Raw genomic sequence first — 19,105 nt, 5'->3', positions numbered from 1 at the left:
CTAATCTTGTTCTTCAGGGCCTGTTTTTAATACATACAACAAGCGTGACTATAGGCTTGAGCAAGTGAGGAATGTATTTTCTAGTTGGCTGCAATAGCATGACATTGCTGAATTGCTTATTTCTGACCTGATACATGCAGGTGGGCACAGTAACGGTGTATAGTTGAGTCTGAATCCGTGTGCATGTTTGCATATGTTTGTTTACGCCGGTGTATTTTAGTGTATTCTGCTAAAGATAGGAGACAGCTTCACTGAAATGGCTGGTTGCCTGCACAGGTGCGTGGCCGCATTCACCTGCCAGCTACTTGTGGAGGTGGTGTCCTCGCTCTCATGACACATGGTGCTGACTCAGATGGATCAGCCTGCTCGCTCCCCCTACCTCACTGTCTGTTCCTGCATCCTCTGTAGGCCGACTCTGTCCCAGCCCGACGAAAAGCAACTTCAGCTCAACGCGGGAAATGAAGCACCGCATGGAAAAGCGAGCTATTCCCTGAAATGCAATCCAGAGTAGTGCTGGTCTTTGTCATTGCAGTGCAGTGTCACTTGTATTTATTCAGAGAATAGTCACAGTGAGTTAAAGTAACCAGGTTAGATCTTAACATAGTCATAGCGAATACGATTTTTGTGTTATGAAAAAGGAAGCCAGAGAGAGAAAAAGGATGCGCCCTATTGGGAACGATTGGGAACCTTTTATGTCATATTAAAGGGGACATATCATGAAAAACTCACTCTTTCAGTGCTTGTGCTCATACATTTGGGTATCTGGAGGGCCTACCAACCCACAAACTGTGAAATAAGACAACCCAGTCAGTTTGTTGTGGGCTGCCGAGATCAGAAAACATGTGATTCAACAAGCCATTCAGATTTGGCTCCCCTTCCTATGTCACATGCTGGATCATTAGAATATATCGCCCACAGTTTAAGAACTACTTTTTTAAAGGTGCATTATGTTTTTCTCACAAGCCAATCAGAGCAGACTGGGCTTTTACAGGAGGGGATCTTAAAGAGACAGGAGCTAAAATGGAGCGTTTCAGACGGAGGGTGAATACAGGTATATTCAGACAGACAGTATGAGAAAAAAAATGTGTTTGTTGAACACCTATTGTCACCTATTGTTTTGTGGACTGCTGTTTTGAAGCCTAAAGTTTGACATTTTGGTCAGCGCCATGTTGGTTTTTTGCAACCAGAATTGACACAAGAGGGTGGAGCTAAGTACAACCGAAAGCTGAATAAGACATTTTCAGGCAACCAAAAAGATTATAATTAACTTTCATAGACCAGAAAACGCCGTTGTAGCGACATGTGAATCCAAGGTAGCCACGCCCTAAAGCATACTCTGCTTTATGGTCTATTTGACTCTAAATGGGACCATAATTTACTAAATGAACATCATGCTGTATTGAAGAAGACTTGAAACTAGCGATTGAGACCATAAACTCATGTTTACAATATTTACTGAGGTAATAAATCCAGTGAGAAGTAGGGTCATTTTCTAATAGACTTCTATACAATCTGACATCTCTTTGCAACCAGAGGAGTCACCCCCTGCTGGCTATTGGAAAGAATGCAAGTTTATGGAACTCCTGTATTGGCTTCACTTCTCCGACCCAGAGGTTGAAACCCAAAATACAAGTATGAGCCTGAAAATGAGCATGACATGTCCCCTTTAATGACAGGCGTGATATAGGCCTACTGTAGGCTGGCATGGTTCTTCATGTCTCTCCTGCTTAATTTTTACCTCTTTTTTCTTAATCCTGTGTGCGTACCAACCGCAGAAACATGGTAAAAGGAAATATCATTCTCATTTTCAGGTTCATACTCATATTTTGGTTTCTGCTAGAACATGTTTACATGCTTTAATGTTAAAAAAAACAATTTTTTCTCATACTGTCTGTCTGAATATACTTGTATTCACCCTCTGTCTGAAACGCTCCATTTAAGCACCTGTCTCTTTAAGATCCCCTCCTGAAAAAGCACAGTCTGCTCTGATTGGCAATATATTCTAATGAGCCTGCATGTGAAATAGGAAGGGGAGCCAAATTTGAATGGCCTGTTGAATCACATGTTTTCTGATCTAGACAGCCCACAAAACTGACTGGGTTGTCTTATTTCACAGTTTATGGGTTAGTAGGCACTCCAGATACCAAAATGTACATACACAAGCACTGAAAAAACGTTTTTCCCGATATGTCCCTTTTAATACTTACTGAATAGGCCCTACATGTTAGATAGAAATCATATCCACTAAACCCTTTAACCACATTAATGACATTTAATTAAGGATAGAACCCCATGTAGGGGATGAGACGATGATTTAGCCACTTTAATCCACCAAAATGTCCTAGCTAAGGGCTTCGACAGTGATCACTCCCATCCGTCACACCCAGGGATTACAGCAGGACAGACAGCGACGCACAGCAGAGACATCTTGCTGATTTGACTGAGCTGGGAGCCGAGATGCTGGCTGCTGCAGCGGCGAGAACTGGCACAAAGGCTGGCAAGCTGTTGATGGGGATTTGATGGTGTTCAAGGGGAAGGTTGCTTTGTGGAATGATGGTGCTGCGTTGACTTGCGGCTGAGGATTGGATAGAGAAATAGGGGTCAGGGGCAACAAGCGAGGGACTGCTCCCGCCGCATGAGTGAATCTAGGGGGGCTGTGATGAGGACCTGAGAGGCCATGCTAGGGCTGGGGCCGAGGGACAGGGACTTGGGCTGACGGGCAAGGCCAGGCCTTCAATTCCAAGGCCTGGTCCCCCGTGCTCCAGGCTTCAGCCAAACAGCTAGGCAGGTGTCCAGCTGATCTCACACCCCCACAAGGGGAGGAACTGCAGAGCACCAGTCACTGGAGCTGCACAAATTGAAGTGTCATCTCCAGAGTCAAGATGCTCACCAATTTTCTGCATGCGTTGGTGCAGAGTTGGGATTCAGCCAGTGGACAAATGGCTCCAGTTCCGCCTACAGTTTGGCTGAGCAAAGGAGACTGTGGTGTGTGTGTGTGTGTGTGTGTGTGTGTGTGTGTGTGTGTGTGTGTGTGTGTGTGTGTGTGTGTGAGAGAGAGGAAATGTGACTGTATGGAGCACTGCAGGTCCTAAGTCATTGTCCTTGCAGGATGGTCTGTCTTTTGACTGCCCAAAATGCCGCATGAAATAGTTTTTGAGAAAAGTTTTGATGAAAGATAAGCCAAGTGAAAGTGAAAAGAGTGGAACAAGTTACATCACTTCGGTTATAGGGCTGTGTAATGGCAAGAATCTGGCGATACGATACGTATCATGATACAGTGGTTACAATATATAACGATATATTGTGATACTGTAGGTACTGTAAGGCGATATATTAGGATTTGTTTAAATCTAATTTTAGGAAAACTGTCATAGTTTAAAAAACACAGCACCATCTGCATAAATCTGAGTAAAACAAGTTGACTTTTTTATGCAATCAGGACAGTGGGATCTGCATTTGCATGTATCAGAGCCTCTATAACATCCAGCATCATAGCACTACTATGAGAGGAAACATGCACTGAGAGGGCACATCTTTTTGCAAGTGAAATAAAGTATTGACTGAGTTATTCTTTAAATGTAAACTACTATTTAAAATCGATAGTGTTTTTGAGAATCGATATATCAGTATATCAGTATAACTGAACATATATATATCCATCCATCCATCCATCTTCAACCGCTTATCCGGGATCGGGTCGCGGGGGCAACAGCTCCAGCAGGGGACCCCAAACTTCCCTTTCCCGGGCCACATTAACCAGCTCTGACTGGGGGATCCCGAGGCGTTCCCAGGCCAGAGTAGAGATATAATCTCTCCATCTAGTCCTGGGTCTTCCCCGTGGTCTCCTCCCAGCTGGTCGTGCCTGGAACACCTCCCAAGGGAGGCGCCCAGGAGGCATCCGTGCTAGATGCCCGAACCACCTCAACTGGCTCCTTTCGACGCAAAGGAGCAAGGACTCTACTCCGAGTCCCTCACGGATGACTGAGCTTCTTACCCTATCTCTAAGGGAGACGCCAGCCACCCTCCTGAGGAAACCCATTTCGGCCGCTTGCACCCGCGACCTCGTTCTTTCGGTCATGACCCAACCCTCATGACCATAGGTGAGAGTAGGAACGAAGATTGAACGGTAGATCGAGAGCTTTGCCTTCCGGCTCAGCTCTCTTTTCGTCACAACGGTGCGGTAAAGCGAATGCAATACCGCCCCTGCTGCTCCGATTCTCCGACCAATCTCACGTTCCATCGTCCCCTCACTCGCGAACAAGACCCCGAGATACTTAAACTCCTTCACTTGGGGTAAGGACTCATTCCCTACCCGGAGTAGGCAAACCACCGGTTTCCTGCTGAGAACCATGGCCTCAGATTTAGAGGTGCTGATTCTCATCCCGACTGCGTCACACTCGGCTGCGAACCGATCCAGTGAGTGCTGGAGGTCGCAGACCGATGATGCCAACAGGACCACATCATCTGCAAAAAGCAGCGATGAGATCCTCAGCACACCGATCTGCAAACCCTCCTCCACCCGACTACGCCTCGATATCCTGTCCATGAATATCACGAACAGGATTATATATATATATATATATATTTTTTTTTTTATATTTTCTTACACCGCTATTCGGTTATGAACATTTAAATGCAAGAAATGTGGCAAAACCTGTTGTGCCAGACTCTAACAAGTGAAACAGAGCAACACATCAGATATTTAATATTTGAAAACAAGAATCTTAGCCAACAGATTCATCCTATAATTGTCTGTGAAATATGAAATCTTGAGGTTATTATATAGATCTTGTCAGACATACCCCTCGGCAATTGGCCTTATCCTGTCATCTCCTGACCTCTGACCTTACGCGAGTATGTGCCGATTACCCAGGGGCAGCGAGGGAGTGTGTGGGAAAGCTGCATCGATCTCGGTGGAAGACTGAAACATCACAAACGAGAAAGAAGAGAGGTGGGGGGGCGGGGGGGAGTCAAGCCAAAGTTAAATGAAAAATTGCTTACGTACACGTCTCGCGCGGTCTGGAACATTTATTATTCCGAGTCACACGGAAAGAAAAGAAGTGCAGGAGGATAGAAGAAGAGAAGAATCCATTTGGTAAAGTAGATGCAGATCGATGAGACTGGAGGCAGGCGGGCCAGAGTGCAACAGAGGAGGGGTGTGATGTGTCTCTAAGTGTGTGTGTGTGTGTGTGTGTGTGTGTGTGTGTGTGTGTGTGTGTGTGTGTGTGTGTGCTTGCGTGCATGAGGCGTCCCAGATTACTTTCCCTGATTGATCCGGCCCAGCATCCGTCTGACCTGCGGGACATTTCAGAGCTCGGAAGATGCTGGTGGAGGTGGAGAGATGGCGAGAGAGAGAGAGAGAGAAGAGACGGCCAGGAAGAAAGGGAGAGGAGAGAGAAAAATAAAAATCAATAGCGCATAGAGCATTACAGCGAGCTCGACTGGCCGAGGAGCTGAGATAGTAAAGTCATATTAATCTCTTTGTGTCTCAGTCAGTTTGATAGGAACTCCAATTCAGTATCACTAACTCCAATTCAGTATCACTTCGGGGGACAAGAGAGGGAGTTTCAGTGCGAGTGTAGCAGTATCAGGTGTGGCCGCTTTATGGTTGGAAGAAGGGGAGAAATTGTCAGTATATTTGACGTATTCATGTGACAATAAATTAGTGATGTTTTATGTCAAATTATTTTATCCTATTTTCTCATTTTAACAAGCCAAATGCTAAAAAATAAAGATGAGATGCATAAGGCAGAAGGAAATCGCTAATTATATCTGAGGCAAGATGGTGCAGCGAAGTCTAACAAGTCAGATGGTTGCATGCTGGCTCCATTTTGTAGCTGCCAGGCAGCGTGTCTATCAGTGGAGAGATCCTGCAGCATACTGTCTACTCCGCAGTCTCTACAGCCTCCATCTATCCTGGCCAAGTCAGGGTAAATTGATTGTCTAAGCTCTGTAAGAGGAGGGGGGGAGGGAAGCCTGCACCAGGCCAGCAATATAAAGTGGTAGTTTTATGGTGTGAAAGCAGCAGAGAGAGGGAGTGACGGAGGTGAAGACGCAAACTCTTTGGTCGTTTAAATTTTAGCTTGTACCGTAAGTGACATAGGGCTGCGGAGAAGGAGAGATCATCTTTGTGCATAGTATGAAAGAAAGACTTCATGTACAGTAAATCTGAAAGAACCTGTGCCTTTGGTGTTTTCCGACTGTTAGAGGAAAACAAATGTTTACTCCCCTTTTCTCGCTGTAGGCAGATAAGACCCGTCCTATTTGACTGCGGTACCCAGACACCATTGGCCAGGAGCCCAAGGAGACAGGAAGCACTTTTGTGGCATCAAATATTAATGGCGTTATAGAGTGTATTGATTATATAATACGTTTTCCCAGCATCTGAGCACCGACTGAAATGTATTCCCTGAATAATTGAAAATGTATCCATGAGCGGTTTTTCATCTCAATGGTTGGTGAATGTAATTGCATCGCACCCCTTATTCCACTGTTATTTGAGATTTTATCAGAAGACGCACATGTGTGTGTTCATGTGATAAACGCACGAGGACAGCGAGAATATGAAGAAAGATGAAATTGTGTGTGTGTGTGTGTGTGTTACGCCTGAGACTGTGTTTGTTTTATCGAATGGTTGAGCATTGAATATTGAGCACTGAGTAGTGCTGAGACTTAAACGCACTTCTGAGAAATGTAATATTGCTTTTTTTCCGACATTATGCTCTCTTGCACTATATGTTGACTGTTGAAATGGAGACTCATATGCATCTGCTTGCTGCTTCTTACATTTTTATCACCGCATTTGTACAATGTTACGATTACACTGCACTGTCTGCTTGCTGCGGCGCACCATTCCCTTCCACCGCGACATTAAAATGACGGCTTTGCAGAATGGGGGGAAAAAAAATGCTTTCGAATGTTTCACCTCTGCCTAACATTTTCTTTTTTCAGGGTAGCTTTCCAACTTTACATTTAAAGGGTAACTTCGGTATTTTCAACCTGGACCCTATTTTCCTATGTTTGTGAGTCTAAGTGACTAAGGAGGACAAGCATTTTTTAAATTGGTCCAGTATTGAGGGATAACGCTGTAACCGGCAGCTGCAAAACAAGCTGCGAGGGCAAGTGAGCAGCGTCAATGTAACTTTACGTTCACTAAAAGTGCTTGTTTTTGACAGGCTCAGAGTGTTATTATAAGTGTCTGACAACATTATGGAAAGGACCCGGTCTGTTTGTTATAGACCACTTTTCTGTTAAAGGCCTTGCGGCTACGGGTAGCAGAAGGCTAAATTCATCACTTCAATCATGACGTCAGCACTAAAAGGATCTATTGTATCCAAGTCCCGCTCAAGGAGAAGTCTCATTGTGAAATCTGAATACTCTGGTTCAAATAAATACTGGCGGCCATGGCATTAAAAGACCTCTTCTACATTGTTGAAATCATCTAAATATTCAGCCCTGACATTGAAAGTCTTTTAGATAACACTAAGCTACGCTTTCTGTAGTCCAACACAACAAACTCTGCCCGGCTGGCACTTGTGTTTCCACCGTGGATGTATTTGACTATTCCACAGCTGTCTTCCGGCAACACGCAAGATTTCAGAACGAAACTTCTCCTTGAGTGAGACTCTTTCCATAATGTCTGACACTTATAATAACAATCAGAGCCTGTTATGGCAAAAACAAACACTTTTAGTGGATGTAAATGACGGTGCCAGCTTGCCCCAATAGCACCATATTGCACCCCATTAGCGGCTGCAGTCTACAGTCCACAAAAACATGAGAAATCAGGGTCCAGGTTGAAAAATAACAAAGTTACCCTTTAACAGCAGGCTATACATGATGTTGTCCTTCTTAATGAGAAGAATGTTGGTTCACTATACTGTATGTGGTGGCTGCTGCTAACTGTACTTAGCGTGGGCACCTTAGCCTCAGGGGTGTAGCTATCCCTGGCACTGTCCACTCTTGGCTCTGTCAAATGGTTATAAATACACCTGCATGAGGTTGACCTAACACAGCTAAAAAATGTTAGATTTGAAATTCAAACAAAAAGAAAAGCTTCTAACCAATTTGTCCCAGTCACATTTAAAAAGTAGAACATGTTTTTATATTTGACACAACCTTGATTCAACAGTAACCCTTTGGCCCTCACCAGACTAAAACAAAGGTGGCTCAAGTTGATATTTCTTCTATGATCATCCCCAAAATATCCCAATATTCCCCATTACCTGTCAGCTGGTAGAAATAATATCCCCTGTTCTCTTTTCTACCCTGACCTCCCTGCCCCTCTGCATCTTCTTTTTCCCTTTCAAGCTGACAGTTCACTCTCATTTAGACCTCCATTATGCATTCCTGCTCAAGTTTACAAGACACATTGACAACAGAACATGTACAGACTCTCTCTATCTCCTCCCCCACCTCTGTCTCTCTTTCTTTGAAGTATTGAAAGTGTCTTCCCCATTACTCAGCCCTTGCCTTTTCTCTCCCCCTCCCTCTCCCATCTGATCCCTCACTCCCTCTCTTCATCTCTCTGAAGGAGTAAATGAAGGCAGAGGTCATCCCTCCTCTCTGCCTCCTCTCCTGCTAAATTGGCTGCTTGTAGCATCCGTAGATAGCTGCAGGCATTTAAGCCCCCCGCTCTGGAGAGCTAGCGAACAGACTTCCTGCTCATTTGTGGCATTTCTGTCTCTTCTACCACGGGCTTGTTTACCCACAGAGAGCAAGAGGGAAACCCTCATTATAAACTCTGCCAAGGTCATCGCAGTCGCCACACCAATCTGCCAGCTCCAACACACACATGCTATGTTTTATTCAATCCAATGATGGTTCTCAAATTATTATAGCAGACTGAAACAACCCCCCATTTCTATCTTAGCTGTTTCATTTTCAGCATGAAGAAATATTTCAACAATTTGAGTCATACAATCTCAACCATCACCCCAATTTATTCTCCCCCAAAAACACTCATCTCAATCCGTCATACCAACCAAATCAATCCAGAGCCACCCGTCTTTGTTTTAGTCGAACTGGTGGAAGGGCTGTAAAGGTGAAGCTGTATTTTTCTCGTGAGCCGCCATCCCCCCCATCACTCCCAACTGCCCCACTCCCCAAATCCCACCACAACCCTAACCTTGTAAAAGTGAGTGTATGATGTTGACGGTGGGCCGTCGGTCCCTCCCTCCCTGTGCTCCGCTCCATAGGGGTCGACAGAGACACAGTGGCGTCAGGCAGAGCTCCCACAGCTCCAGGGCTGGGCAGAGAAGGGATTGCTGACACAGCCAAAGATGGTAAGGAGACTACTGCTGCCAAATGGATGGCCCAGCCATTTTACACACCCATGAAGTAATATGATCTGATATTGTACTGTGTTCACATACTGGTTGGTGATGCTGCTGACTGAGACAGTTGAGCAGAGATTGATGGAGGGAGGACCGGAGGGTTGCAAGGGTAGAGGAAGGAAGCTGTGCAGAGATGAGTGAGAAGCAATATTCAGCTGCTGACGTGTTCATCCATTGTATACTGTATATGTGAGGAAACCAATAAAAAAAATGCTTATTTTTCAATTTATATGTACATATTGATGTTTATACTACATCCGTTACGAATCAGTTGTGCTGTTTAGCTTTCATTCAAGGGGACATATCATGAAAAACTCACTTTTTCAGTGCTTGTGCTCATACATTTTGGTATCTGGAGTGCCTGCTAGGGCTGTCGCAGTGAAGGAATTTCCCCTGCGGTGATAATGATCGGCTCAACAGCGCGTTATGCGGTATTGCTGCCTTTTTTTTTGTTTGTTTTTTTGCAAATTAGGCTACTTCATTTATTCAGATTTTAGTGCTATATAAATAAGAATTATTGTTAGGCTAGGTATATTTTTTAAATAACACAGATGACAGTTTTAAAACTAATTACTTGATTATTGTCAAATGCAAATCAGAGAAGGGCAATGAGGAACAGCTTTTTTATTTTTCAGCTGAGACGCTTTGGTTGCGTCTGGTTGCTATGATACAGAAGTAAAAATGTCAGCACAGGTTTCCCCCTTTATCCTGTATCGAGCACTCTAGCACTCAATCAAAATTCAAAATTCATCTGCTCCTCCCATGCACTTTGCTTTGTAGCAACTGTAGCTTCAGTATTGTTTGAGTCAAGCCACTTTGCCATTCTTAAGATACCAGCTTTAAGAATGACCATCAGGTATCTTTCACCTTACAACAGTAAGCATTTCATCTAAATTTTATCCAACACAACATCTCTACGCATTTGAATTATGTGTTTCCAACAACTGCACTACATGTATTACTTGTAGCTAGAAGCCCAGTGCTGGCTCTGCCCCCTACATGAGCAGAATTACAACTCGTGAGCATAAGAAGCTGCATCTCGAGGCTGCAGATCTTGAGAGGGGCTGTGTGTTGTACCGAGTCAGCAGGACACGCGGCGAGTTCTGTCCACAGCGCTCGGCTCCTCAGTGGGAGAGCAGGGCCAGCCAGAGTGTTCACAACCAACATGAAGTGGACTGCTGAGCAGCACAAATGCTGGTGGGCAGGGACAAGGAGAGGAATATAATTGGCCACTGGGACTCGGCAGGTCCCTGTTAATTAGAGGCAGCCATTTTGGTGGAAAAACTCCTCAGAAAACGTCCCATGGAGTTGAAAGTCTCTCTGACAGAATGGAGCCCAGCAGGGAATGTAAACAGATTTAATAAGGCCCTCTCCAATCAACTCTGTTATGGCTAGATACTATTCTCTCCTTCCTCTCTGCTCTCTCTCTCTCTCTCCCCCCTCTGTCTTTCTCGCTCCGTCTCTGTATCTCTGTTGTGGTAGAGTGGTGAGTGAGGAGGAAAGGATACTGTCAAAAGAACAATTTGCATGCAGCTCTCATCTTGAGAGCTTTTAGACATCTCCCTGTCTGTTTGTTTTCTGCTGTGGGCTTGGGCCCATTGTTCTCTCTGTGTATGTAAGTGTATGCGTGTGTGTGTTTGAATATGGGCTTTTCCACCCGCTGCCTATGCCACAGAGTGTGAATGCATGCATGTGTGTGTGTGTATGTGTCAGTGTGTGTGTGTAAAATGAGAGGATGGAAGCAGATTAAAGACATGACATTTTGTCGCTGCCGTTTCAAAACACTTCGATGGAGAAAAAGAAGAACAATAGATATAAAAATATAGCCTTTTTGAAAGAAATGTCTTCCTTAAGCCAGAGAAAAGATGCCCCCTGTATGACATCTCATGATATTGTTGTTATCTTTATTTAGAGATAGAGATATTCCCAGTTTTAAAGCTGGGGTCGGCAACATTGGAGAAACCAGCAAGAGTACGCTAGGTTTTTAAAGTATCCAACCAAAAAACCCAGCCCAGTGTTGCCAACTCTTTTCCAATGACAGTAGCTAGTAAGGGTGGGCAAAAAATCAATACAGCCTATTATCGCAATATTTTGCGTGGCAATATTGTATCGATACACGGACGTCAAGTATCAATCTTTTATTATATAAACTATTAACCTCTTAACAATACGTCTGCTGTTCTGTCTTGCAGAGGTTGTAGAAGGCTCAGTCTTAATGCTAGAGTGAAGATATCTTCTTCACTATATATATGATCCTAAGGAATCCATTGGTACAAACCATTTCATGTTAGCTTTTCGGGAAGATTGCTAAATAATGCTCCAAAGTTAAGCTACATTTTGGTGAGGAAAAACTGGCATGACCTCTGACCTCAAGATATGTGAATGAAAACTCTGAGATGAACAGAGTTAAAGCTGTATCTTATAAGATAAAACAGATGAAGCTTAATTTGCAGTTAAAAAAAGGTAATAAATCACAATATATCTTATACTCAGCATATCGCATATGTTTAAAATCGCAAAAAAATGATCGTATCGTAATGTAGGTATCGTGGGGCCTCTGGTGATGTCCACCCCTAGTAGCTGGCAGCACTAGCTCCAACAATTGCTAAATCTAGTGAGAAAGTCACCAAGTCGTCAACACCAACAGTTCGTCCCTTCAGGCCTCCCTCCAAAGCCACTCCCCCAAAATTATCATTACGAACATAAACAAATCATAATGAACGCAAAAAATGAAAACGGCTATTTTTAGCACTCACAGCTGTCAGGGCTAGCAGCTCGGGCCATATGAAATGATTAGACGGGTTTATTACAGTCCTGCAACAGCCACAGATATCAGATTTTTTTCTTTTTTTTGTAAGAACATTTGATTTATTGATTGCTATTTCAACAAATATAACAAAAAAAGGTTTCTAAAATAAATTACCTACCCTAGCTTTAAGTACTTGGATAAAGACCACAGGCTTTCTTAGCTGTTCTGATCTTCTCATTAAAATGAACTGCACACCATTTGACTTCTTTTTGATGGTGGTGACATTATTTCATCATATATTATATTGATATTAGTAGTAATATATTTGTTCGGTAACTAAAGAGTGATTCACATGCCGTTCCTTTATCATCATCCCTGCTCACCACTACACGCAGGTAGATAGATAAAAGTGACGTGATTAAAGCCGAGAAGAAGTACACGCATTGTAAACGTCTCGAATGGTTTTGAAAACTATTTCTGGACAAACTGGTAAATTTTTAAATTCTGCTTTGAGATATATTATTAGAACACAGGTCCAGTCTTTTTGATAATCCAGAAATAGAGCGAAATACGACTCGTGTGCCGTTTTCTCCTTTTGCTAAAACCAGCCCTGCTTCCGAGTGCAGCCTGTCTGCGTGTACTTAAGAATGGTTAAAAATAGACCGAGAGCTGAATGGTTGAACAGGGGAATGGGAGAGATCTGAGTGATGACTTTAAAAATTTGATTGAATCAGATTAAAGAATATTTGCATCTTAATTTGGGTTTCAGCATGTTTGGTCATCGCAGTGCTTCAGCAGCATCGTGACTGGAACTAGTGAGTTTGTGCTCAAATGGACAGGCCGATTATATACAGGGAGCACATGATCTGTTATCAGTGCAAAGGGACCCTGCAGGACATTTAAAAGATAATAAACAGTCTGTCAACAGTCAGCTTACAGTATCCTGGTCTGGTTAAGACAGAATGATGCTCTCTATACCTTTGTAACAGCGCATCCATTTTATTTTTTCTGCATTTAGTGATTAGATTTAGTCCTCTCCACTCTTTCCATTTTCGAAACATTGACACTCCCCTTCACACACACACTCACACATATATGCAACAAAAGCCATTAATTTGATCAAACAAATGTTTTTTATGCAAATGCATGAATAATTTCACTTCGCACGTTGCTTTTGTTGGAGAATAATGTTCGCTCAGAATAAGCATTTCTATTAAATATGTATCAGAGTGCTCTGGTTAGAAAAGCAAAGTGCAACCCTCCTCCTCCGACTTTTGACTCTCAATCCTTCTCACTTTTTTTTTTTTTTTCCTGTTTTCTCACACTAACACCAAGCTCACAGTTTCCTTTTCGAACACTTTGATCCTGAGATGCTCTGCTAAACCAGATAAGAAAACGCAAACTTCTCTCTCTCTGTCACAGCAGCAGCAGCATCAGCAGTCAGATAGCTAGCTGGAGGGCAGCCCCTGTTGTTGCCCCCTCCCACAAACCTCAGCGGCTATCAGAGAACCGTTTAGAGACGCCTCTTACTGTCTTCATGAATTTCTCTCTGTGTCTAGTGTTTGTTGTATTTCTCAATGTTCAGAGATGTAGCATGTTCTGTGTACACTGTGCTCACTATATGTTTAGTCTGTGATTCCATATTAGGGTTTAGCAATGTTTTGATTGAATGTTGATGATGTAATTTGATCATTTGGTGACAGCATGACTGCTCACAAATAAAGGGACCGTTCACATGTTGTGTCTAAATACGCGTGGACAAAGCCAGCCGAGCCGCTTTCATCCTTTTATCTAAGGTGCTTGGGGAGGTAAGCAACCGAAACCTGCGTGCTGCGATGATGATGAAGATGCGGTAATTTAGCAGGAAGCCTCACTGACTAAACTAAACCAAGTCAAAACAAAGATAAATGGGTTTCCAGGACCGTAAATCCCTCACAGCAGCTTTCCTGCTCGATTTTTGGTGTCAATTTGACTGACCTTTCAACCACGTGTTGTGACATCCTCGGACAGAAAGGGTGAAGCACGTAAAATAGTCTGTGGGATAGATCATAAAGCTCTGGGTAGCCCTGCAGTAAAATGATTAACTTCTCCTCCGTATATTTACCGCAGACTGATCTTTACGGAAGAAAAAAAAGATTATGCCAGCCGTGATTGGTTGTTACTCGTCACATGACATGCAATGTGCGTTGCCGCGTTCCAAAAGTTGAATTATTCTTATCTCAGAGCGCAGCCGTCATGCTTGGGAACACTTGTGCACCGCCGCTCTCACTTTTGAACACGCCTTCCTCTTTTTTACATTGTAGGGATGGGTCATAATTTTCAATTTTTTGAATCGTCATTCAATAATAATATTAAAAAAAATCTAGTAGTTTATAGGCGTTTTTTGAAAACTGATCGTCTGGTTCCCAGTAATTATCAAATTTTTAATTTTGCTTAAAATGCACTTTCCTTCTACATTGACAACAATGAATTTTAGGGCGCAAAAAAAGGCGGCATGTGAACGGCCCCTACATTTCAGCCATTTCAGCATGATGTATTTACTCTGCCTTAAAATACGAATATCAAAAGTTATTAATGAAATACCTGAAAAATGAAGATACTTCATCACATTGAACACAATCTAATGGTTGACACATTTCTGTCACCTCATACTATATATTGTCATGTTACCCAACCAATGTAAAACTGCATTTAGTAACACTATTCCAAACTGAGAGACACATTGTGAAATTTCATTGTTCTCTTCTGCCGATATAACATTTGAATCCCTGCCAGGTAGAATGGCAAGAAGTAATTGTACGGCAATTCCAAAACAGTGATATACTGTATGTGTAAAGCTTGTTTAAAACTTTTCCAATGTCTGGATAAATAGGCCTTTAAAAGCCCTTTTCACCCCGACTGTTGATTTGACTTAATGCAACAAAAGTCATGCTTTTTAGAAAATGAATTTTGAAAATAACCACTTTGTCACAGTCTTGCATGCCTTGCTACATATTCAGTGTTCCAAATTTGCTAAATGCAGCACAGAAGCCTTTGCTAATGAATACCATCTCTCTTCTTCCTCCCTGCACTTTCACTCTATGGTTCCTCCCCCTCTCCTCCTCCTCCTCCTCCTCTTCGCCGTGCTCCAGATCATCAGTAACATGGAGGCTCCAGTGACAAACGGCCCCAGCGGAGGAGGCACTACAGCCAACGGGCCGACCACCAACAGCCGCGGCTGCCCCTCGCCCATGCAGACCGGCCAGTCAAATGACGACAGCAAGACCAACCTCATTGTCAACTACCTGCCCCAGAACATGACCCAGGAGGAGTTCCGCAGCCTGTTCGGTAGCATCGGAGAGATCGAGTCCTGCAAGCTGGTTCGCGACAAGATCACAGGTACAAGAATGGAGATATTGCTGCTTGTGTTTCCCAAAATATCAACTTCTCATGAAAATATTCTGCTTAGCCCTCACATTATTTGAGATGTATCCAATAGGTTTTGAAAAGATATCAGACACTCAAAGTTTGTAGGATTTCTCAGCCCATGTGGGAGCATGAATTTCACTGAAGTAAAAACATGAAAATCACCTAAACTGAAGTCAGACGGCTTTCAACGACAATATGACGCACTCACAAGTAGAAGTAGGGAGAAATTAGGACATAATGTAGTATACTGTGTGATGATTTGGTAGTCCCCAAAGGCATTCCTCCAGAGGAATAAGCACAAGGTGAGCAACTGGTGAACTCCCACAGAGCTGGAAGGGATTTAGGTGCTTGCTTTCTATTCTGACAATTTTAAAGGGGAACACCACCTAAGTTAAGAAATCAAGAACTCCCTAAATCATACCCTGCTTTATGGTCTATTTGACTCTAAATGGGACCATAATTTACTAAATGAACATCATGCTGTATTGAAGAAGACTTGAAACTAGAGATTGAGACCTAAAACTCATGTTTACAATGTTTACTGAGGTAATAAATCAAGTGAGAAGTAGGGTTTTTCTCATAGACTTCTATACAATCAGCAACCAGAGGAGTCGCCCCCTGCTGGCTATTAGAAAGAAGGCAAGTTTAAGGCACTTCAGCATTGGCTTCACTTTTCCAAGCTGGAGGTTGCTCACTGAGAGAAAGTAGTTCAGGTTTAGTAATATTTTTGGACTGTCTTAGACCATAGGAATAACCTGTATGAATTTTGAAAATGGGCGTAGTTCCCCTTTAACTGGCCTAATCCTGGCACTTTAAGACTGGACTTCCTATTCACTAGAGCATTCTGCTTTTAAAGTATAATACTCCACAAACCACATATTTGAAAATTGTTAGTAATCTATATGTTAATTAATGTTGTGTTTTTGCTCTCCTGTCACAATCTTTTTTTGTCATATTTGCCTTTAAAGTTAAATAACGGTAGATTGGTAAGAATAATAAAATAGTGGTTAACAGAGACAGCTTACATGACTGTTCGCATACGGCTAAAAGACCAAAGGCAGGTGTAGATACAACAGTACGCTGAGTTGAATGTAGACACACATGATAAAAATTAAATACGAAATGAATAGTTCACTTCACACATGAACACTATTCCAAGCAATTCAAGTGTTTGAAAGGAGTCCTTGCCTGTGTTGTCTCCTACAAGGAGAAATCCATCTCTGCCCTCTGTGTGTGCGTTCAAGCTCTGTGAGTCAGCAATGCAGCAAAGTGCCACATGTTCTCCAGAGGTGTTTAAATTAAGCAGCACTTCGCGGTGCTAATCATGGCTGTAATCTGGGCGTAGTGGCTGTGTGGGTGGCCATACAGCAGATGGATCGGAGGGGGTTGGGGAGGGGGGGGGGTTGCGGCTCTGTGATAATGCTCCATAATGGCTTTCATTTTAGATCCTACTTACTGACACTCTTCTGCTGATAATCTCATTAAAGAGCACCAGGCTGGCAGGCAGTGTCGATCACCGAGCCATTCTCAGATAGCGGGCGAGGCGAGGAGAGTAAACACACACATACACAGATATATACGCAAACATAATCACTGAATTAGATTCCCTGTAATAGATTAAGTACAACCAAAAGGCCAATAGCGACGACAATGTTGACTGTAAACCAGAAATGGCCACTAGCCTGGCCGTTTCAGCCTCCTTCTCCTTCTTTGAAGCATATTCTGCAGCACTACAATTCCTCTCTAGGACCATCTTCCTCTTCCTCTGTAATGGGCCACAAAATGGAGCCTGAGAGTCAGATACACCAGGATAATGGAGGACGGTGTGTACAAAAATAACACCGGGATACCACATGCTATCATCATCACCATCACCATATTCTCTCTCCTCCCGATTTTCCCCTTAAGTGTGATTTGCCAAGCAAGCAGCAGCGAGGAACCGAGCCGATATTTGGAGGGAGTTTAAAAACGAACAGAATTGCTGTAAACCTGCTCGGGCCCTAAATGGGGAATGTGAGAGAGAGGTAGAAATGTTTGTTCGCTCACTTTTAAACCATTTAGGGTACTTCTCTGCTCTGCACTACAAGGTCTCTCTGATGACTTAGCATCAACGCAAAAAAAGTTATAAATAAATCCTGCCCTCCCTCCCATCTCCCCCTCTGGCGTATGCCTGTTTTGCTCTCCCATGGGTGCAATTTCCTCGTGCAAACTTTTAGGCTAACAAAAGCACAGATCCCCTCTTCTAGCAGGGAATGCCAAGAGGCTTTATACTCTAACAGTCATCCAAATCATTAACAGACTGAGCCAGGTTTGTGAGCGGGAGGGGTAAAGAGAAGGATGGCGGGAAGAGTAAAGAGAACACCTTTTTTTAGAGGCCGATATACACCTGTACTCTTTCTCTTATCCATAGTCAGTGTATTACCTACAGTAGATGACGGTCGGCACGCCCCCCAGTTTGGAGAAGGAGACTGGAGTTACCAGCACGGAAGCAAAGCAATGTACTGCTGTGGATGGGGCCGGCAACAAAACATATTTTAGCCACCTAAAAGAAAGGCTCACCTAAAAAAAATCAATATCAGTTTAAGTGTAAGGTATATTTAGAATATTTTCACCACTTTACCTTGCCGTCAGACAGCCCTTTCCAATGGGGAACTGAAGCCGATGTATCCATCTATTCTCTCGCCAAAGCCACCAGACGCCATTGAAAAAACCTGTAACTTTACCTCGCAGAACATAGGGGCTGCTGGTCTACCGCTGCCTCAATCAGTTAGTTTGTTTGTGTTATGGTGTGACTTTAGTTAGTTTGGATTTACCAAAGTACACAACAAATAACACAAACCGAGGCAGCAGTAGACCCGCAACTCCTGTGTTCTGCGAGGTAAAATTACTGTTTTTTTCCAATGGAGTCTGGTTGCTTTAGTGAGAGCATGGATAACGACTTCAACTCCGCTTCGGAAACATAGACTGTATAGCTGTCTCACAGCTAGGTAAACTGGTGAAAATATTCTAAATATAGAATATACTTAAACTGATATAGATTTTTAAGGTGAGCCTTTCTTTTAGGTGACTAAGATACATTTTGCTGCCAGCCTTGTCCACAGCAGTACATTGCTTTGCTTCTGTGCGGTAACTCCTGTCTGCTTCTCCAAACTGGGGGCATGCCGACCATCATCTACTGTAGGTAATACACTGACTATGGATAAGTACCTCACACAACCCCACTTCAAAACACCCAAAATATTTTATTTTTATCCGAATGAGTCAAGATTGAGGAAGGAATATTTTAAGAATATTTTTACTATGTTGAAATTTCAGCCTTAAATCTGAATGTCTTGAGGATAGTTAGAGTGTTCAGTAGCTACACATTATTCATATTGATGGGAATATTGAGGCCTTCGTATTCTATTATGCAGTGTGAAGAGTGTGAGGAGCAGAGAACGAAGTTTAAGAATTCAAATAAATTCACAGACTGAATTTTTTTTTTTAAAATGTACTTGGATAATAGTTTCAATATTTTATCATTTAAAGATTGAAGTATTCCGCCAACAAATTCACTGCTTCAAGCAGCCTTTTGGTGTACATACAACATTTTGCAATGTATAGTAGTAGTAAT

At 42.9% G+C, this 19,105-nt stretch overlaps 1 protein-coding gene across 4 annotated transcripts in view; it reads left to right on the top strand.

The window, feature by feature from the left end:
* The window catches only part of elavl4 (ELAV like neuron-specific RNA binding protein 4), a 98,470-nt gene that overhangs the window by 28,820 nt on the left and 50,545 nt on the right, over nucleotides 1-19,105 (top strand). For all 4 annotated transcript variants that reach the window (XM_074635411.1, XM_074635410.1, XM_074635414.1 and 1 more), the window contains exons 3-4: nucleotides 9,198-9,284; nucleotides 15,216-15,462. In XM_074635411.1, coding sequence (XP_074491512.1) covers nucleotides 9,198-9,284; nucleotides 15,216-15,462 — 334 coding nt within the window. The remainder of the gene's footprint in view (nucleotides 1-9,197; nucleotides 9,285-15,215; nucleotides 15,463-19,105) is intronic.

This window comes from Sebastes fasciatus, chromosome 5 (assembly GCF_043250625.1).
Source record: "Sebastes fasciatus isolate fSebFas1 chromosome 5, fSebFas1.pri, whole genome shotgun sequence".
NCBI classification, from domain to species: domain Eukaryota; kingdom Metazoa; phylum Chordata; class Actinopteri; order Perciformes; family Sebastidae; genus Sebastes; species Sebastes fasciatus.
The sequence above is the reverse complement of the archived record's forward strand: the minus strand, read 5'-3'. Positions and strand labels throughout refer to the sequence as shown.